Source organism: Tauraco erythrolophus, chromosome 9, assembly GCF_009769465.1.
Source record: "Tauraco erythrolophus isolate bTauEry1 chromosome 9, bTauEry1.pri, whole genome shotgun sequence".
Classification (NCBI taxonomy): domain Eukaryota; kingdom Metazoa; phylum Chordata; class Aves; order Musophagiformes; family Musophagidae; genus Tauraco; species Tauraco erythrolophus.
In genome coordinates this window covers 34054996-34077221 of record NC_141473.1, presented here as the reverse complement: position 1 = coordinate 34077221, position 22226 = coordinate 34054996, and the positions used below count along the sequence as shown (strand labels likewise).

The window sequence follows — 22226 nt, the reverse complement described above, 5'->3', positions numbered from 1 at the left end:
CTCTCTTGTTCTCTTTTTGGGCCTCTTGCTCATCTGGGATTGCAGTGTTGGGATATACGTGTTTTGGGATCAGTTGCCAGGACAGGACAGGCCTTGGTCATAGGGTGATGAGCAATTACACTATGCATCACTTGTTTGTATATAATCTTTTCATCATCATTGTTATTATTATTAAATTGTTATTATTATTTTTAAATTGTTCTTATCTCAACCCATGAGTCTCCTTCCTTTTTCCCCTTTAATTCTCTTCCCCATTCCCCGGGGGTGCAGGAGGGTAAGCAAGGGGCTGTGTGGTGTTTAGTTGCCGGTTGAGCTAAACCACGACAGGTGTGCTCATCGGAGACTCTCTGGAGCTACATGTTTTCTTCAGCATGATGAATCCCTCAGAGATGCTCTGTCAATCTGGTACGTGGTCTAGGTGAGCCTTCCTGGGTAAGGTAATTTTACCTGCTGCAGGGAAGTTGCCTCCTGCCATGAAAGTGGTGGTTTGATGGCTTGTATGGGTTTGTCTGGGTGTCTACCCTTTGCCTGCTCCTGCCAGCTCCCTTCTTGCCCCAACGGGGTGTGCTGGTGGGGCAGCAACCTCCAGAGCAGACTGCTGCTGTCGGACACGGGACAGTCCTGGGTGGCAGCTGGGAGCAAGCCACTCAGGAACCGCAGAGCGAGAGCGCTGGGGAGGCCAGTCCCTGTGCATGGATGGGGCAGCTGAGCCAACCCCACGCCCTCCTCTCCAGGCCTTGGAGAGGGCTGGTGTGGGGCCGTGGGTTTGTGTCTCAGTGTGGTACCGGAGGTGCTTCGCACAAGGCAGTGCCTGTGTCCTGCCGGCAGATCCAACCTGACAAGCCAGAGTCCAGTACAGCTGGTTATTGTAACAGTGGAGCTTTTTGCCTTCCAGTCCCTCTGTGAGGTCTAGAGACTTGAAAATGAAACAAGCAGCCTTTTAAACGAGAGCAGAGACGCTAATAATCCCATGTAGCCATAGGACATTAAGCTTACAGTATTGATGTCTCAGTTTGGCTCTTGTCGCTGGTCAGAAAGTCTTATGAGGCCAATAAAGATCACATAGCTTATAATTTTATATCCAGAAATTATTAAAATAATTATAATAAAGTAGTAATAATAAACCTTCACTTATTTTAATGTCAAATCTTTCTGACACTGACTGATTCCTCTGGCTTGCATATAACTCCCATAGCCTGAAACTCTGCTGAATGAGTCCCACACTCTCATTCCACAGTCCCATGGGTAAAATCTAAAAAGCTAACTTTAACTCCTCAATAGTTGAAAGGTTTTCAGGCCCTATAAGAGATTTCACTGAATGGGAAAAGCTTTCCTTTGGAAGCCAACTTATTAAAATGGCAAAGTCAAGCACTGTCAAAATGATGGCAAATGCTGTGAGCCTGTCACTTTGAAATTGTAGGAGCAGATGGTGAGAAACTTTCCTGCTGGTCAGAGAACTTTCTGAAGGCTCAGTTACTTAGACCAGACTGATTTTTTTCCTTTTTTTTTTTTTTTTTTGTAAGAACTAAACTTGAATTACCTCCCATTTGTCATAGGCTAAAACCATATACCACCTAGTATCGGCCAGCTGCTTCACGGTACTGTCACGTTCCAGAAAAACCTTTTCATTTGTTCGAGCCTTTGGTAAAGCAAGGAAGCCTGTGAGCTGATTCCTTGTTCTGTGTTCCTCCTCAATCTTAGCAGGCCAGAATTGAAATTCAGTGGCATGTTGGTTTTGTTTTGGTTGGGGTTTTTTCCCCAGGAGACTTGAAGTAACATAATACTTTCAGAACAGCAAGACAGTCCCTGTTTGAACACAAAGAATGACTGGAAGTATAATCATTGCTGAACATGAACCAGCTGCCTTGAATATGTTGATAACACACTTTGAGGCTGTTCAGAATTTTGGTGTTTTGGTTTGATTTTGTTTGTCTGGTTGCTGCTGAAGAAGCTTTCCTTTCCCTGGTATTTTAAAGGCATGTGTTGTGACCTGTCGCTGGCTAGATTTGTTTGATGTGAAATTTGAGTCTGGCCATGGAAAAGCACACTGCAGGAATGTGTTTATTTTGCTCTCTGCTGGAAGTAACACTGAACAGCTTAGTTTCCAGTTTTGTTGAAGTTTCAGCTCAGATTTGTGTTGTAAATGTAATAATCACATTTTAGGAGGAAAATTGGCACATGTGGTCTACAAATAAAAGGCCCAGAGCCTGCAACTTTGCTTTATCTTCCCCCAGGCGAACAGCCATGTTCACATGAAGCTCATTGCAGAAATGGTGGTGGAAACACCACAGCCCACATTCACAGCTGATGTAAATCTTCCCTAGACACCAGGGGGGCTTCTCTAAATCACATCTACCGAGACCCTTGGCTTTGTCAGCTGGGAGATTCTCTCAGATTTCAAAATACCAAATGGATTTTAAGTCTATTTACTCCTATCCTAAGAATTAAAGAAATCAAATCAAACAAACAATGGAACCAAAGCAAAAGCATTTTTCAGTGCTGCTTGGTTGCAGAGAGATTGCAAAACTGAATCTTTTGCTTTGCAAGCATTCTATTTAAAATAACCAGTAGATGTATGCAAAGAATACTCTCAGTTTCAGTTCAAATGACAATATAGAGGTGCTGAATGCTAACTAAAGCAGTTTATGTTTGTTCAAAGCTTGAAGAAATGAAAACCTGGAAAAACACTGCTTTTTATTATCCATAAACTTCGCCTTTTTCTAAGCCAGGGATATTCTTAACTGAGAAGATATTTTCAAACTGTGTGACATGCATTACATGAGAAAATTTTCCTCACCTGTATAAAATGTGTTTTAATTGCAGTAGACCTAACGTCAGAGCTAGGATGTATTCTTCTGACTGACATGAGGGCAAAATAAACTCCACCTTATTTTTCTAGATTTTTTTGCTTTGAAGGGACCAGCCTAGCTTTTACTGTACATGGCAGGAGCAGTCAGAGGACTCTAATTTAGTTAGGATAAACCTAGTAATTTCCTAAGAATAATCATAAAAAAAGCAGCATCTTCTGTAGATTTCCTTCCTGTAGCCTTTTGGTAAGAAGCTGAGTGGTGTGTCAAGCTCCCCAAACACAAGGCTGTTCCCACTGGCAGTCCTTGCTGGTGCCTCTCCTGCATCTGAGTTGGTGCGTGGTGTTCGCTGCATTGCAATGTATTACGACCAAGAACACATCTCCTGAACCGAATGTGAAGCTGTGAGGCTTAGCATTCCTGTTGGAAAGCAGCACAGCCTGGCTTACGGTCTGGGGTTTTGAAGAGGAGCGGTAAGATCTAAATCGTATAGTCAATCTTTGGCAGGGTTTTCATGAGCTGGAGTGACTCTGAGTTAAGCCAATCACAGATTTTGCTAAAGAATCTCTTTTTCTTTGTACTTAATCTCTGTCCTCAGAATTGATGTTACTTGTGGAGATAGGTATGTTATGTGTGATTTTACATCTCACTGAAAAACACCCCATTCTAAAGAAGCAGTATTAGTACTTTTCCAAACTTACCAGAACAAGTACTTTGACAGGGCCACATGTCATCAGAGAGGACACCTGTTGTATATTTACATTTATTTATGCTCTTTGACTATGTGTAAAATGCACTTTTACGTAGACCATCCTATAAGCACTTGAATGAGAACTGGAAATGAGTAGTGTATTTTTCTGTTCCCAAGGATAGCAAAAGCACCTGCATTTGTGCCTCAAACAGCTCAGTGAACAGAATTATTAGTGTAAAATTGTGTTAGTTATGTATCTGTGCGTCACTCTGTACAATGGGAGAGGAGAGAAAAAAAAATCCTAATGCTTCATGCGCCAGTACTGGGGTGAATTTTACCAGGTGTATGACTGTGTAATCCCATGCCTCTGAGAGCAGATACAGTCATCGGGCAAGTATTTTACGTAGGTCTGCTTTTAGCCAAAAGCTTTTGTATTTATGAGAACATCATATCAACACGTAAAACAAGATGTTCTATTTAAAGTCAGTGTTGAAGACCAGATTCTCAACTGCTATAAACTTGAGTTTATTATTTAATTTTTTAACTTGCAGAGAATCTAGTCAAGCTTATGAAAGGTACTTAGAAAATGACAGACTGAGAAACAAAAATAGAGGCACGATTTTACACACACCTATCAAGTGTGGGACATCTAGCAATTAAGTGTGCTAACTTAAAAAAATCCAATGTGAAACGGGCCGCTGTGGCCAATTGAGAGAGATATGTGAGACTGATGATGAGCCTGTGGTAGTTTAACTATTGACCAGCACTTCTATAATACTTGCTTTATGAAGCATAGTCATTCTGATCATTAATTTCAGCATGAAATAGTTTTACAGGGGCTTTGGTGCTTTAGCCTAAGTGATTCTTCACTGAAGAAAGAAATCAGTATGTCAGTATGGTACTGGACATCTTTGAAGTTAGCAAAATTTAGCTGCCCAGATGTTTCATGAAAGGCTTTCAATTCAGATAGTATTTTCAGCCTGGCTGCCTACCAGAAAATAAATACCCTTCAATTTTTCATGGAGCCAGGAGAGTCTGATGGAGTTTTTCCTCCTCTTCCCTGCCCCCCTGCAGTGGTTGTCAGGACTGAGATACCAGAGTGACACCTGGTGGCCAAGAGGAAGGAGACAAAGAAACCTTAGGAATAATAAGAGAACATAATTTTTACAGTAAATACACATCAGGACTTTACTACGTCTTGTCATAGTGCATGTAAAATAACGTTTCCTATAGCTCCATTGTTTTTATTTTCATACATTTATGTATTAAGATCCAAATACTAAGACAGATAATAGAAATTATTAATTACTTATCCAGGGTAAAGGACAGATTTCTGCAATGAGATTAAAAAAATCATACATCCCCAAAGTCTTTTAAATTTTATTTTACTATTAAAATAGTTATTATTTAGGCAACTTATAAGAAAGGTTTCCCCATAAATCTTCCTTCCCCCCCCACCCCCCCCCACCCCGCCGCCGTATGGGAACATTAAATAGTTTAAGCTTTCTCAGCCATCTGCCAGTTTTATATGCTCTACATTGTCTCACTTCTTCCTTTTATCCTTTTGTCTGTCACCAAAGGATGCCGAGTAACTATTGACTCCCCAGCAAGTCAGCAGTCCCTGGGCATCTCAGGATGAGATGCTGAGCTGGGCGAGGTAATTTATAGAAGCTGTAATTCCTTATCCTCAGATTATAGTTTTAGAACAAGATCAAGACAAGACTAATAGAAGAGAACCCCTCCTCCTTTTTTGCAGCCAGTGAGTTAAAAGATATTTCAAAAACACATGCTGGCTTTGGAGGAAAAAACTTGGCAGGTGTCAGGCACATTTGTAGTACAAAGTATTACATGTTCAGAGCCCAGAGCAAACATAGTTCAGCAAACAGCTGTGAAATATTTACACTACTGTCCACAGTTTACATAGCAAGGGGTTGAAATGGATCACAAGCTCAGGGACTTGCTCACACTGAGTGCTGAGCAACTGTTCTGAGATAAAACAAAAAAGGTCAAGATCCTGTGGGACACAACCAAAGATGACCCATGAAGAGGGACCCTAAGAGACTTAGTCTTTTCTCCACCTGCCTTTAACTAGTCAAATCCTTTCTGATCCCCACAGGTGCTGAAGACCTGCTAGGTCACAGCACTAAGCTCTTCACAGTATGATCCATTAAGAGAGCCTACAGAGTGAAGAGGACTGACCTTGTCTTTTATCCCCCCATGCCACCAAATGGGAGCATTTTCAAGCCCAAGCTCTCCTCTGATATTGATGAGTCAGGATGGGACAACCTTACATATTAGATAACTCTCCTCATTGTCTTTAGTCCCCATTGGGAGCAAGACAGGTAGAACCAGCCCTTGGTTTGGTTATGATGTTCTTCCTCTGATCACTGTCAAGGAGAATGGTCTGGCTCTGACACCTCTTAAGTCGATAGAGTCAGATAACAAGAAGAGAAGAAAATTAGCACTGAGGGCAATTGGAGATGGAAGGAATAGCAGTGAGGGCTTATAATGATACTGGCACAAAATTTCTATTTTTTTTTAAGGCAAAAATAACCCTTCTGTAAGACCAACAATTGGCAGGAAAAGTGATAACTAACAGGTCTTGTACAAAGAAAAGTACTGGTACAGAGCAAACAAAAACATGGGGAAGCTCCTTTAGCCCCACTTGGATTAGAGAGGCCCATGGGGCATTGCTTGTTAAGCAAGTCCAAGCTGTCATGGGAAGAGCATGTTCCTCCAGGACTAAAGATCCATGCTAGAAATTACCAAGATCACAGGTTTTGACTCTGTCACAAACACTTTCCCTTGCACATACAGGATATTTTGTGAGTTGTAGGCAGAACTTTTTATAAGTTAGATTCAATAGTTACCACTTATAATAGTTTGGGAAAATGCCTTCTTAAACAACCTCCTCCAACAACCTAAACCCTACATAGGTCAGCAGAAAGGCTTTTACTAAATTCAAAGAACTGAATGTAACTAATCCTGTGAAGCCACTAATTATCCCCGAAGGCATAATACCTGTCATTTTAGCAACTAGAAGAGACCAGCTACCACATCCAATTCTTCCATTAAAGCCAGCCAGCCAGCCACCTATACTAGATTTATGTTTGACATCAGTTGATTGATCAGTTAGCAGCAGCAGCATCAATCGAGACTGCTATTGATTCAAACACGATGAAAATATATTGAAATACCCAGCAGACCATGCTGAAGTAAACAAAGTAAAATATGCCCAACCAGAGGTGAACACCCAGTACCCTGCTAGCATTTACACACAAGGAGACAATACTTTATACGGGACTACACAGTGGGAACGAAACCAAGAGTCATTACCTGAAATCAGCTGTTGACACAGCAGACATAAGCCAGAGCAGCCAGTGGACAAAGCAATGGGAAGTTTTTACGTTACCCCATAAATTGATGCAGCTTGTCAGAAAATAAGGCAAGGAGCTTGGTGGAGAATGAATAGTCAGGCTTAATGAAGTAGGCCCTCTGTATCAGTGTTTCCTTATTCTCACTCAGTGAGAATGCATTTACCAGCTGCTGCAGCACCATCCCAAGGCAGTGCCTATTCAGTCCCTAAAAGCCTGGTACCTCCATGAGCTGCTCTACTGATTTAGTTAACAGCAGCTTTAGTCTTCAGTCAGAAACCATCTTATGCATAAGGGACATTTTCCAACTTTAATTGTTTGGAGGTGTGCAGCATTATCCTTCGTTTAATAAGGGGTTTTTTTTAATCATTAACCTCCTTCCTTTTGTCATGCACATCATTACCTTAACCTTACTCCCTTTAGCACTAACTCGGCACACAGTGTAAAGCAGCAGGTAAAGTTCTCATTTCCTGGCAAATAGCACGGTGTTCCAGTAGACTCAGCTTTGTCAGTCGCAGTAAATACACTTCTGGTTCTAGTAACTGCAGCTGCATTAAGTGTTGAAGTCTTTCTTTAGCAACTCAAATCGAGAACAGTCCTTTCCTAGTACTGGCAGAGTGCCACTAGTTGTAACTTGGGTTAGGACTGACGTGTAACATATTTCTACAGCACCTGAGATGGATATCACCAGACCCTCTAGGTGCAACTTTAACCCACCTGGTGAGGGACATGGATAGGGATTATGAGATACCATGCTTAGTAGCTTTCCTCTTTCAGAGCTGGGTAGGTAAAATAAACTGTGGGTGAGGGTTGCTTTCCCCCCTCACTCCCAGCTAGATCAAATATTTCCAGATGGCCTGGTAGAGCCAACAGAGCAGGTTACAAATAAGTCAGCGGCAGCTTGCTGACCAGGCTCCGAAAGGTCAGATCAGACCAAGCCACAAACAGATGCTGCTTTGGGAACGAGAGGTTGGTTGGTTAGAGCAGAGGTCAGCACCCTGCAGCATGGGTGCAAAGGACAGCGCAGGCACACTCAGACAAGCAAAGCACAAGGCTGGTGAACCAAAGCCTGGGCAGCTCAGTAGAGGCAGCAGTTCCCAACCCAGCTCTGTGGAGCTTCTGGTTTACAGAGGAAATACACAAGTCTCTCCATGAGGTGCTTCCTGGTTTCCAATGAGATTTAAATATTGTTGGGTTTTTTTTCCTAAATGAGATCATTTCTGCTATACTGCTCTTAAAAAGGTTCTGAACTCCAGCTTAGACCAGAAAGGACAAAGCAAGAGTTTCAAACTGGAAAGTTCTTCACTGAAAAAGTGGTTAGGAAGCTTCTTGCATGTCTTTCACTCTATTCATTGCCTTCACCCTTTTTCTCTAGCATTATTCTGGTGCTTGCATTTCTTGTTCTGTGCTCCAAGCAGCCTCTGCTTCTAAAGATCCCTTCCTCTCATCCATCACAGTACAGTTCCTCCTTCAGATCTCACCCCCACCCTAAGAACTCTCACTGACTCTTCTCACAAGCAAATGGGAAAAACAAGTAAATGGGAAGAAAAAAAACCCCAAGAAATAAAAATCACAGTACTCGAGTGAAAATTTTGTTCTCTTCCAGACACATCACTAGACCTCTCTTTGCCTCAGCCCTGACTGCTACTCTAAGATGGCACATACTAATGCAGACCATTCAAACCTATGGGTGGGAAGTGCTAGGTATTAATCTTCCTGGACTTTTCTTCATCTGAAACATTGTCTTTTCTCTTTCATGTAGCTTCTTGCACCTCCTACCCCAGTAAATAACGGGCAGGGAATATGATTTGTAACATGGCGCACACAGCCAGTGGGTTTTAAGAACAAGTCCCTCTGAGAAAAATCAGAGACTTGCTCTTCCAAAACCAAACATGACTCTAAAAGTGGCTGATGTATGATGGGGAAATATTTAAGACAAGAAAATAAACAAGGAAGAGGGATACCACAGTTACAGTCAGATTGCTAGAAATTGACAAATGAGAGAGAATCTGGATAAAAGGAAAATGCATGAAAAGATGAGTTCTGCATGTTTGGTAGCAGCAGTTTCAGGAAAAGATATCTGCTGACACTGTTCCATCTCCAGATGCGATAGAGACACATAAACAAAGATAGGAAAACACCCACAAGAAGATAAGTCTCTAGAAAAGAACAGATTGTAAAAGAAGCTTTGTTTGAAACAGGTTGAGTCCGCAGCAAAGCATGCCAGTCAGCTAACCCTGCTCTACCTGTTCAAATTAAAAAGAGGATGGATTCGTTGAACACTGCAGCAAAAAGGCATCACTAGAAGTACTGGCACAGGAAGGACCACCTCTGACCCTGACATCTGCACCAGGCACAGGAAGAGGTATAGGTTTCTTTTTACACCAGCTTTTAGAGTATTCACCCTGTTTAAGGATTTAGAAAGTAAAGTTTTTCCTCTTTTCTTTGTTCCCTGTAAAATCTCTACTTTTAAGAGCCACTTATTTTAAAAGGAGCAGATGGCAATACCATATTCTCACTGAAGTGAATGTCTGAGTAAAATAAAAGCAGCCGAGGTACATCTACAAGTATCTAGTAGGTGGCTATAGTAGGTGGCTATTTTGAAAAGAACAAAGCTTGCTAGCACTTGGGAACTTTAAAGACAAAAAAGCCACACACCAGGCCCCTAATTTCATCCTGTGTAAAATCTCATTCGTGTATACACCAAACTTTTTCATCTGCACTACTTTTTAATGGGATGGAGGGCAAGCACGTTAAGTAAAACAGCAAGTTAAGTTTATTGTTCTCTGCTGGGGTTTGCCTGTGCAAACATGTTACTGAGCAGCAGCCATAGCTCCAGAGGTAATACTGATGCGACATTACAGAACTTTATTTAAAAGCAGTCTGCTCTTGAAGTAGCAATTCCTCCCCTAGTTCTTACAACATTCAGAAGAAAGCTACTGCAAACTTGTGGATTTCTTACAGATGCTCACTATCACTAAAGGCCCATAAATGTAACTTTAAATTCAACATAGTTACATTATTTACTAGTAATAACAGTAAGCAGGGACTTAGTAATTTAATTACTAATGAACTTAGCACTAAATCTACTGCACTTACAGTGAGGGGGGAAACCTGCTTAATACATTGGCTTCTAGTCACTTCAGAAAAGGTACAATGGTTTCTGTTTTCAGCTAATCATTCTTCATCTGCAGCTATGAAACAGAGGCTGGCTATTGCCTGGTAGGTCCAAATCCAACTATTAGTTTAGTACAATTCAATCGTCTAAATATCTTAATAAAAATTATGAACCAGTGAAACCTGCCAAGCACTACAGCGTCCTCTAAAGGACAAAAGTAATGTAGTACCATAGCAATTCAGTTCCCACAATACATAGGCAAAGCACTATCAATAAAGAATGCTATCAAAAAGCCAATTGTTACCCACAGCATGAGGCTCCACAAGTTTTCACCAGTATAAAATAGTTTCAGATGGCCAAAACTTGAGCATCACAAACTTTCCTCATACTAGACTAGTTACCTTAAGGAAAAAAATACATCTGCACTTTTTAAGTTATGTGCATCATTGACAACTTTGCTGTATATTTAAGAATGGAGGTATTAAAATGAGTCATATCTTTCAGTATGATATTCGCCACCTTATCTGACCTCAGACACTGATGGACAGTATTATGTTCCTTTCTCTGTCCTATTTGCTAGGAGTACTGTGTTGGTTCATTCAGAGCTACAGTGGTAGCTGTGTTAAACCAGTCATAACAGTGCCTGAGTAAATGAGAAAGATTGCAGACTTGTAGTGAAATACTGTTTAAAGTGAAGCTTTCTTTAGAAATTTTAGTACTGAAATCTTTTGGTTAAATAGGACAAAGTGTTCACTGTATCACATGAAACAGACAGACACTAGTACTTACATGACAAAAATAGGGCTTCATCAGTACTGCAAGCAACAAAAGTCTTGCCTAGCTGAAGTCATCTTCTCCACACAAAGAACTTAAGTAAAAGTCTATGAAGAGACAAACTAAATGTTAAGGTTCCCAGTATTTGCTCAAATAGATTAACTTCCGGTTTTCAGAGCGGTCACTAGCAGGTCCCTGTTGTTTTTCTACATTGGTGTAACCAGCTTGCACCAGCAATACTATCCCTTGGCCTGTAAAGCTCATGTCAAGTTACTACATTCCAACACAGACAAATTAGGTCTCTAGTTTAATTTGTTTTGAAATTGCATCCTGTCACTGATGTTAATAGAAAGGAGTCAGCCATAGCAATCTCCTTCCCCTCCACCTTCAAGTAAGAAGTAACTTAAGAAGCAATTTCAAAAAAAAAAAAATCTCTCCTCCTTGGCTTTCTGCTACTGATTCCATTAAGCTGACAGTATCCAGATACTTCTGGGGATTAAGAACCACCCTATAGAGAAGAATGCTAACACCCCAACTGGTATTTACATATAAAAATGCTACTTGTTAATAAAACCTAGGTCTAACGCTCATACTTTAAACTACTCATCAATAGACACGATAAGCAGTGAGGGACAGGATGTCATCATCTCCACTGCTTTTGTTTCGAAGTCTCACTCTTCAGCAGCTGGAGGACAAGGCACTTACAAACCTTGCTGTTCAGGAACAGTCCATTTTGTTCCTTTCACATGGCTGATTTAGAAACTTAAGTACCTTCATTACTATTCCACACTTTGCTGCAAGCTTTGGCTCCTAACCGGCAAGTGAAGGAGCACCATAGTGCTCAGACTCAATAAAACTTCAGACAGATGTGCACCCCGTCCCTACTGATGTGTCTGAAACCCAAGATTAGAGGTAGTAACTGGAAATCTAACATACAATCAGTTATTAGTACATACCTTGGTGAATTTTGTTTGAACTTTTTACAATGCTCTCACCTATAAAGTTAAGCGCTGGGAGCTTTAGAAAGCTCCTGCTTTAATCATGGGAGAGTCTATAGACAGGTAGCCTCTCAGTCTATCGTTACAATTCCTAGCAGTCACATTAAGTCAACATTTACTTGACTATTCCTATATAAAGACAGACTAGTTTTCAAATTCAAGCATGATCCAGAGGGCTCTACCTTTAAGAATCAGAGGAGAACTGTTCCTATTGGCAGTTCTCAGGGGCCCTGTTAAGCAGTTACACATTGATATATAGGGTCCATGTAAAATTTTCTCTATGATTCTATGATTTAAGATACCATACCTTAACTGGTCCAGAAGCGGGAACTATGTCAATTCACAAGTTAACATGCCAATGTCTAGGTAAATTCTTAGGCCTTTAAGATAACAGAAAAGCATACAGAACAAGGAATTTCCAAATGCTGATTTGCAAATACCTTCAAAAACCTCAAGCCCTAAAGTGAGTTTGGCCATCTACTTGGCCTAAGTAGTAATCTGCAATTCTTCAGTTCAAAATATCTCATTTACATGTCTTTTGGCACACAGATTGCTATGCTTGAGTAAAGTTTTAAACTTACATTATACTGAAGCAACTCAAACTTCAGAGGAATTTCCTACTGTACCTTCCCACCTGCTTTTTTGAGACAAGTAGTACCTTACCAGCACATTCCAAAGAAAGCAGAGTCCTTTTGTGGAACACCCATAGTCTGGAAATAAGTTCAGTCCTTTAAAAGATTTAAAGCTTTATTTATAGAAAATTCACTGCACTAATGGCAGCGATATTTGCACTGTATTTGAATTCAGCACTAACAGGTTAATATTTACATTTAGATAACACTTAAAACCAAAACAAACTAAACACAGGCATAGTTTTAGAGCAGAAAGACAGACATACAAGTTAGACAGACTTAATAGTAAAAGCAATCACAATTATTTCGTTCTGGTTGATTTAGTCCAAAGGTCTATTATTTCTTTATCAGATGAGCAGGAAGAGTGGATTTGTCCAGGTCATCAAAATATGGATGGTTCAAGGCCATTTTGGCAGAAATTCTTTTTGCAGGATCATAAATTAACATTTTCTGAAATAAAAAGGAAACACATTTACTCCCTCATGAAATGAGAACTAAAATCATATTTAACCACAGTAATAATCAAGTAACCATAAAGATAAGTTTTATCCCTTATGTTCCATTATTTCTCAGAGGGAGAGGTGATTTCCACCTCCACGTCAGTAGTAATGCATAACATCTCAGAAAGTGAAGAAATTTTTATTCTCCCATTCAATAACCAAGCCTATGCATATACCAGAGTACCATATGCACCGAATTAAATCCAGAACGAGGCATCCAGTGGCAGTGATTACCAGTCTCAGTTTCTCAACTAAGGAAAATTAGTAAGGTTTAGGCTGTTAAAGCCCAAAATGTTTACAAGAACCAGTGGTCCTATGCTTGTTTTGTTCAGCTGACATTGAAGGAACTGATGCCAAATTGCTTCTACTCAGCTTTGTGCAGCTGTTTACAGTTAAAATATGAGAGAGTCATCATTCAGTTAAAGATCCAAATAGGAAAGTAGTATACAAGCAGGCAGAACTGAAGAAAACCAAGTCTGAAAACTTGAATTTCTTTTCAATAAGTTCCTTCAACTGACGACCTCAAAGTTGATGAGAGTTAATATTGAGGGGATGCCATAGCCACTAAAATAGCCCCCAAAACTTCCTAGAACAGACAAGAGATTTGTTTTGCTATCAGTTAAAAAAAGCCACCTACAGTTTACATCCTACAGCCAGGAGCCAAAAGAGGAAAGGAATGAAGCATTTAGCCGTTTTCTACTAGACCTAAAATTAGCAAAGTCTCTGCAAAGTCTTTTTGCTTTTATTTCTCCTTACTAAAGGAAAGTACATTTCAAATTCAAGTAATCAGGATTCTACCAGCTGCTTCTCCCCCATCACCACAACAAATTTATCTTCCAGAAGAAAATCTTAACTAGTATTACTCTGCCCAGTATTCAGGCTTGACATTTGACTGTCTTTAGACTTCATCCTACAGAGAGTCTTCCAAATTGATTTAAACCACTGAATTTGCATTTACATTCTCTGAACTGCTGCCAAACTCAACGCAATCTCTAGATTTAACCTTATATGTCCAATTTGACCTTAAGTGACAGGTTCCCCTTAGCTATACCCCTGAACAGTATCCTATAGCTAATACTGATATCAAAGGTTCTCTTAAAATTGACTCAGACAAAAAAAAGGCAAATTTCTCTGAGAAAAGGATGCTGTTACATTGAGACTACAGCACTTCATCTGCTAGATTAATTTCTTCTAAGCAGTCTAGAACACAGTTTTTCCTGAAACTTAGCGTCTGATAGACAAAAGCTTTTGATGACAGCCATTAAGTGCTTTGAAATGCTGGCCACAGAAGTCATGTAGCTTATGAAAGTCTTAAGTTTGCAACCTCACTGAAGTAATAGGTCTTAACACAAAAAATACGTAACCCCTTTTCAATGATAGCTATTTTACATACTACTTCCATCTCTAGTAGTCTGTACAAGGATAAATTAACATTTTCGTTGACACATCTAAGCTTGTGCTTTGGAATTAAATATTCAGATTTGTTGCCTTTAAAGTTATATTACTGCTTCAGGCTTTAAAGTGCCGTAGGATACTCAAATGGATTCTGGATGCCTAAGAATTCAGCCATACTGCTGTCACTAGGCATTAATAGGAAGCTATAATTTCAACATTTATTAATTTAAGGCAAAACTATATGAGATTTTACAGAATTGAATATGCTTTGAGATTAGTATTGTGTTAACACTATTCAAGAAACTAGTAATTTTGGTTTGCCTTTATTAACAGCAGCCCAAAGCATTGGTTTTACAGAATAAAGCCACAACTAAGCTCAGATAAGTACTTAGGAGGCCAGTTACACGACTGTATCAACAACATGTGCTTGCCTGTTCAATTGATTTTGGTTTGTAAATACAATCAGTAACAATTCTGCTTCAATCTGATTTAATAATGGTGCTGTCAGTGGACACAGAGGAAGTATTCCCAGCTTAAGTCAGCCATCTCTGTAAAGCAATACTGCTACAAGGTTCAGAGAGCTATCCAAAACAACTGCATGTTTAACAAATGTTGTTCAGGTTGTCTGTTTGATCCACAGCTCTATTCTCACAAAGAAAAACCGTGAGAAGTTGTGGTCGTTTGAGCTTCTTGGTTAACACTGCTTCAGAGTATTTTACCATAGCCATATTACCAACATGGGTAATAAACAGCTTTGTGACTGCTTAAAAATATGAGCCAGCTACACAGGTAATCGCTATACAACGTTCCTCTTGTACGAAGATGGTTCCAAAGTTTCAGGTTATCTTAAGACACATGGAGCACCCATCCCATGCCAACCAAATGGAAGTCTGCACTGTATAAATGAACCTTTAGTTAAGTCACAAAGGTACATTCTTATACTTAGGCATATCTAGGATCATACCTAAGATATGATCTAAATCAGTCCACAGTGACAGCACATGGGCAGGAAGAGTACTAACTGACCAAGAGCTTGTCGAATAAAAGCTGTGTGGTAGTTCAACCGCATGACCACATAACTCAAGTAAACTCACACTAGACAAAAAGCATACCAATTAAAAGTCAATCCACCACAGCCAAAAAAACCTTAGCTTAAAATTTAAAGGCAATTGAGACAGACACTACAGACTGACTTAAACCAAGCCTCTGGTTTCACAGCTAATCAATAAACTCAGCTGTTTCCATCATTGCTTATTCAGTTAAGACCACTATGAAAGCTTAACCAAGATGCACCCTCCAAGATTAGTCCTCATGCTGTCATAAAATAAAAACATTTCCAACTGGATCAGCAGTCATACAGCCACATCATAATTAGTGCTGGCACCATGAAGGTGACAGCTACAGTTTGTGGGCAGGAGCCTTCCCTTAGTTTGTAAAAGCTCATCCTCACTTTCAAGTTGTACCTGGCTTATTAGTATAAAAGCACTGAGGCATAATTGTTTAATGAGAAGAAAATTAGTCTAGTCATCTATCAGCTAGGAAAGAACTGAGTGAAGGTCACACAAGGTGTCAGTTCTACAAGAACAAGAGCCTATAGCACTGCTGATAGTTTGAAGATTTCCGTATCCTCGTTCTAGCCAAAACAGATTAGTATAGCTTTATGCATTCTAAGCTATTTGGAAATGATCCTTTCAGTTTCTTAATCATCAGTTTAAGAAAGGCTACTTACAGACAGCAGATCGAGTCCATCATCATCTAAGTTTTTGACATGTGTTCCCAGGCTGCTAGGTTTCCATTTTGGGAATGTGTTTTTATAGTCTTGCAGGGATTCCACTTCAGGCCATACCTCATTGTTGGGGGTACCTAAAGCTCTATGCAAGCATAAGCAAAATACTGAGCAGTTTAGTCCGAAATCTGTGTGCACCACTATGATTTTAGTAAGCGCACAGCACTGTTGTGCAATGCTGCACAAGTAGCAAGGAAAGGCTCAGTCTGACATACCTGAAGATTCTGAAGAGCTGGTCAATCTCGGAGTCCCCATGGAAAAGCGGCCTTTTAGTTGCCAGCTCAGCAAATATGGTGCCTATGCTCCATATATCTACAGGAGTAGAGTAACGAGCAGATCCTAGCAAGACCTCTGGAGACCTGTACCACAGTGTCACTACCTATCAAACAGGAAACTTTTTTTATAAGTTTGTAGAATCAGGTCCTCTGACTGCAAGCACAATGACTAGATTATTAAGTAGCATTCACAGTTGTTTTTTGTTGAAATAATAGCCAATGCTTGAAGTTCTAGTGGAAATGCTAGTTTCAAACTTTTTTTACAGATAAGCATAACAAGCTCCACTGCAGTAGTTCCTTCTGCAAGCAAAGCTGTTGCCTACGCTACTTCCAAAGAGCAGGAAGCCTTTAGCACTTAGCCACTAAACCCCTCAAACTCAAGTACTTTGTCAAGCAAAAGTGCCCTTACAAGACAGTGAGCAACAGGTTCTGGCCCATCTGGTTAATTGTCAGGATAATAGTGGAATTTGTGAGATGCTTTGGAACTTTAGAGTAAAGCCAGTCAGAGAGATGGAAGGCCATTGAATAAAATAAAATCAAAATATAGTTTTTTTTCATATTATTAGTTTATGACTTCAGAAGTTCCATGATTCTTTTTAAGCTGTTTCATATTTAGTTATTACCAGGAAGCTAGTAAGTCCAAATCACCAAGAGGATGTTCCAACTCACTTCATGAGTGTATACCCGCACTGGAATTCCAAAGGCTCGAGCCAATCCAAAGTCCGCCAGTTTAATCACTCCCTTGTCATCTATTAAAAGATTCTGAGGTTTTAAGTCTCTGTGCAGAACTCTTCTTGAATGGCAGAACACAATACCTTGCAAGATTTGATACAAGTAACTCTGTAGAAATGATGAAGCAGGAGAAAAAAAAAACAGGAGTAACCTTTAGTACAAGTTAGTGTTCTGCAACATGAAACTGTTCCCTTACATTAGCTCTCCCTGCAGTGGTAGGAAATGGAGATCCAAAGCATTGCAAATATTTGGTTAATATCAATCATAAAAGTATGCAAATTAATTCTTTACTTAAGCTTAGTTTAAGGAAGTTCAATTTCAGTAATTAAAAAAATCTGAAGTGGCATTTGAGAGCAGAACTCACATTCATATTACTATCTACAGCTGCTTCTTTAACTTTTCATTTCTCCTCAAGGAGTTAATTATACTGAAAATAAGAGCTGCTTACAGCTTTGCAGGTCATCTTCTTCAGATTAATTTCTCTTACATTAAGAAATTGTCCTAATTACCTTAACTCGTGAACGATCCAAATATTGGCCAGATGGAATAGTATCCAAGTATTTCTTGAGGTCCATGGAAAGGAATTCAAAGACAAGGTACAGTCTTGAATCCTGCATAAGAACATCCTGAAGACTAAAAATTGAGCATACAATCAACTCCATTGCAAAATGCACAGACTTACAGTTACAATGGGGATACAAGCTGAGATTTTGAGGTTCCTGTTATGAAAGCCTTAAAAAGCTTTCAGTTTTCAAAGATTAGCAGACTTAGTGAGTTACACCGTCATCTGGAAAATCAAGTATATTTGGAAGTGTCAGACTGAGATAAACACTCTATGTGCACCCTCTTAAACTTATGTTCCCTCATGCCTAGTATCAGACACAGGAAGTCTAAGGAAAAAAATTTTGTTTCCTTTAAAAAAAAAGATGGAGAGTGCCTAGCTTCTGTTTGAAGCTGCCTTATTACAACAGAGCCAGAATTACTGGGAGAGTTTAAGGGAATATTATAATAGAAACCTAGTAGATACTTAAAAACCCGTGCAAATCCTGCTGTATCTCCTTCATCCTTAATAGATAACAAGGGTTCCTAAACCCAAGCATGCGTACATTGAGACACTACATGGCTGGAACTTGGCCAGTTTTAAGGCACATTAGAGAAGTATTTTGCTGCATCAAAGAGCAAGTAAATATTTTGTGGGTAAGACAATAGCTGCCATCAATTCTACATGTCAAGTAATCACTGATGGAAGTTTCACTCATAGCTCAGATGTGCCAGCCATGACAGCATCGTAATGCAACACGGAAGCCTCTGCTACAAAACAGCATGGAAGTGATGGTGACAGAGGCTCACATAAGAGCACTAAGGTCAGATGGTCTCTTCCAAGGTGGCAAATCAAGTTCTGAGACTGACGAAAGTAACAGCCTCCACCAGTTTTCATGAGGTATGCTGTCTCCGTTCTGACAATAATTGCTCTGAAGATGATTTACATAAATTACAAAATCAACAAAAATTTGTTAGATTCCTAGAATGGAAAGAGGCAGCATGAGGAAGTCTTAATTAGAAAACTGGCATAAACACAGGATTTGGGACTACAGCTATTTGCTGCAAAGCAGACACTGTATTAAGCAGAGTAGTGCTCACCTCACTAGAACAGTGGAAAAATAATTTCTTACCTGAAGGGACCTAGTGCCCTTCAAAGAGTTTAGCTAAATAGCAGTATATGCATACCAGACTATATTGGGATGATGCAGCTCTTTTAATAAAGAAATTTCTCGGATAGCAGTACTTGGAACACCTTCCTCCTCACTTTCTAGGCGTATTTTCTTCATTGCAACCACTTGGCCTGTGGTTTTGTGCCGACCTTTATACACAACACCATAGGTACCTGAACAAAAAGACAGTGAAATGCATATAGGAAATACTAGCTTCAGGTATAGATAAGTCATTGCAAATAAGAATTGCAAATGTAGGCAAGAGTCCTTGCAATCAAGTGGTTTTTGTTTAAGTATTGAACTTGATTACAAACCACTACTTAGTTTGGGCAGTTTAACTGTGCAATACATTTGTTTGTTTAAAGCATGCCACCCATACAGTATCATTTGTTAGGATAGGGTACTTAGTAGCCTATTTGGAGAATGTAGTTGTAAAATCAGGCACTATTTGAGTTTCAGGTTGATTAACTTTCAGGCAAGATCGCTATTCCTCTTCGTCCTCAAGGGGTTATGATTTTGCCATTGATAGGTCATATTAAAAGATTAAAGGTTTAGCTGTGAAAAAAAAGTAGTGCGCTCTCTGCAATCGGAGATCTATCCATCTGTTGGTCAGATCTGTAGAAATACCTCTAGCACAGTCCTCAGTGCAGGAGAAAGGGTAGTGCTGTGGGTCTCAGCAGAAGCTAAAATTGGAACCAGTAGTAAACCTCAAGTCAATCATCTATTTTAATCAGCGTTCACAGAAGTAGAACCCTCAACAAACCAAGACAGCTTAAGTATTCTCTTTTCACCCTTCTTAATCCCTCAGATAAAGCTCAGACTAGTTCCTTTCAGGAAGGGAGACCCATGCACAAGGCTTCAGTTGCAAAGCTTTGTTGCAAGATCCAGGCCCATGCGTTTTGCCATTAGCTTAGAGAGCACCATCTCAGAGTAACATATGGCAAATTCTCAAGTCCACGTAAGGCTGAAGTGTTACAAAACATACTGACTTCTACATTTAACATAGGCTGGATTTCCAGTGAAAGAGGAGTTGTGACTAACGTGCATCAAAGCAATCTTCTTAGTGCCTTATGGTAAATTAAGTGTTAAAATTCACTTCTCCACAGAGCTTTACAGTCTGCTCTTTCCTTTCACAAGTGTAGTGACCAAATAGAATCGGAGCAGAACAGTCCACAAACCACTACTCCTTACCTTCAGCTCCAAGCAAAATAAGTATATCATCAAGTACAGCTTCACGAGCGACCAGTACACAAGTTCATACACAAAGGAATGGAGGAGCTGGTTTCAGGCCTCAGAACATACTTTTTCCCCTCCCCTCTTGGAGGAAAATTACACCATTAGCCATCAATATGAAGGCAGACACTTCTCAACACCAATCAGTTGTTTCAAATTGACCATTTCATCTTCAAAAGAAGGGCAGCCTGAAAGCTTTTACATGTAGAGATAATTACTGCAGTAATTACAGGCTTGTTTTACCAGTCAGCTGAATCTCAGTAGTTCTTCTAACAGCCAGAGTGAACAGAGCTTCCATGACGCTTCGTAACTCAAACTGTGGAGCATTACAAGGCTCATGGTTCTCCATACTTACCTTCCCCAATCTTCTCTATTTTTGTGTAATCATCCATTGCTATGGTTATCCCTGAAATAAACAAGAAAAAAAACACAAACAACACATTAAGTTGAACAGTTGCTGCCCTAAACACAACGAAGTCACTGATATTGTGCCAGGTGATCGAAAACTAGCTTAGTCTTACATAATTAGCATGTAACGTGGAACACTTACCATTCTCCTTAACAAAACCACAGGTTTTGTTCAGAGTTCCAACTAGAACTACATCCTAAAGCATGATTGGGCATCAACTCAAAGGAGAACGATGCTTTTGTGAAGAAAGCTCCGCCAAGCACCCGAGAAAACCACACCCTGCCCATTAGCAGGAGCCTTACTGTGCAAAAGCCCAGGGTTCGATGTTGGCAACACGCGGGCAGCCCAGCCGGTACCGTTCGGTGAGAGCGCGGCGCGCCCCCAGAGCGACGGACCCGGACTGCGCTTACGGGCACGGGGCACCGGGAGGCTTTGGCAGCCGGCGGGACCGGCACTCCGCGCTGCTCGTGGCCTCTTTCCTCGAGCGCGGCTGAGCCGAGCTCGGAAGCGCTACGAGGTGACGAGCCCGTTCGTGGCTACCTGCAGCTCCAGAGGCCGTCTCCCAGCTCAGGCGGCCGCCGAGCGGGCAAGGAAGGGCCGCGAGCGCTCGCCCCTCGCCCGTTAACCGCGGGCAGCAGCGCGCTTCCGCTTCGGTCCAGCTCCTGCCCCGCTGTCACGGGGTAGCGTCACCTCCAAACCGGCCCCGGTACGGGGCCCAGCGGAGAAGCCCCCAGCACCCGGTGGAGGTGCTTCCCTGCCCGCTTCCCTCCCCTCCGGGTCGCACGGGCGGTATGGCCCCGATCCGGATGGGACAGGGCGCCGCAGCACTCTGCCCCGCCGGGGAGCGGGACCCCCTCCGCCGCCCGGCCGGCCAGGGCACGGCGCAAGGAGAAAAGGGCCGACCCGACGGCAGCCGGTCAGCCGCTCGCCCCTCTGCCGGGCCGGGCGCGATGGGCTCCGCCGGCGACCGTGCGAGAGAAGAACAACACCACCCCCTCCCACCGCAGCCGCTACATCGGCCGCGGAACGGCGGGTCCCCGGCCCCGCCGCAGGGCCAGCGCCAGCCTGCCCGGGCCGAGCCCCCGCAGCCGCCCGCCAGCGCTCCGCCGGCCGCCGCTGCCCCTCACCGAGCCGCCGCCGAGCCGCCTCCCCGCCGCCAGGACGTCCCGGGACTCGCCCGGGGGCACGCACGGCACTTTCGAACGAGCCGCGCGCCGCCGCGCTCCGCCAATGGCGCGGCGCTGAGATGATTCAAACCGACCAATCAGCGCGGGCCGCTCCGGCGGCGCCAAAGCGAGGCCGAAAGGCGGCCTCGGCCCCCGCGGTGAGAAGCGGTGCGGCCGGGCGCGGCAAGCTGAGGATGCGCCGGGCGTCCGCTTGGTTAGCGGCCGGTGGGGGGAGGAGAAGGGCTCGTGGCGCGGGCGGGTGGTTCTCTGTGATCTTAAGCCTTTTTGCCCAGATGTGGAGATGAGGAGGGCACTCGTGCACTGGGTTGCGCTGGGACGGCGCTAATGGGTAAACCGGTCGCTGCTCAAATAACACGTTAGGCTGTTTGCATGGTGTGGGGAATATAATCGTGTTGGGATCAAGCTGGGCTTGTGGCTGCAGCTGCTCCCTTTAACGAAGCAAGTTTTTTGGATTCAGAAGCTGCAGCCGGCCAAAGCATAAATTCACTATTTCTGGCTGCAAGGGTGCTGATCTGTGAAGTGCTGCTGGTTTTAAAGCAGGTGCATTAATAAAAGGTACTTGGGAAACTTAATTCCCCAGAAGCAGGGACATACGTCTGTAGG

General features: G+C 41.9%; 1 protein-coding gene across 1 annotated transcript; it reads right to left on the bottom strand.

Moving 5' to 3' along the window:
* Positions 1–12730: 12730 nt before the first annotated feature.
* Positions 12731–20425, bottom strand: CDK1 (cyclin dependent kinase 1). Its single transcript, XM_009978927.2, has 7 exons — positions 20383–20425; positions 18811–18967; positions 17592–17715; positions 17020–17190; positions 16291–16454; positions 16019–16160; positions 12731–12844 (listed from the first exon to the last, which is right to left on the bottom strand). Exons 1-7 carry the CDS (start codon positions 20417–20419, stop codon positions 12731–12733), a joined length of 909 nt encoding a protein of 302 aa, XP_009977229.1. The 5' UTR covers positions 20420–20425.
* Positions 20426–22226: the final 1801 nt, after the last annotated feature.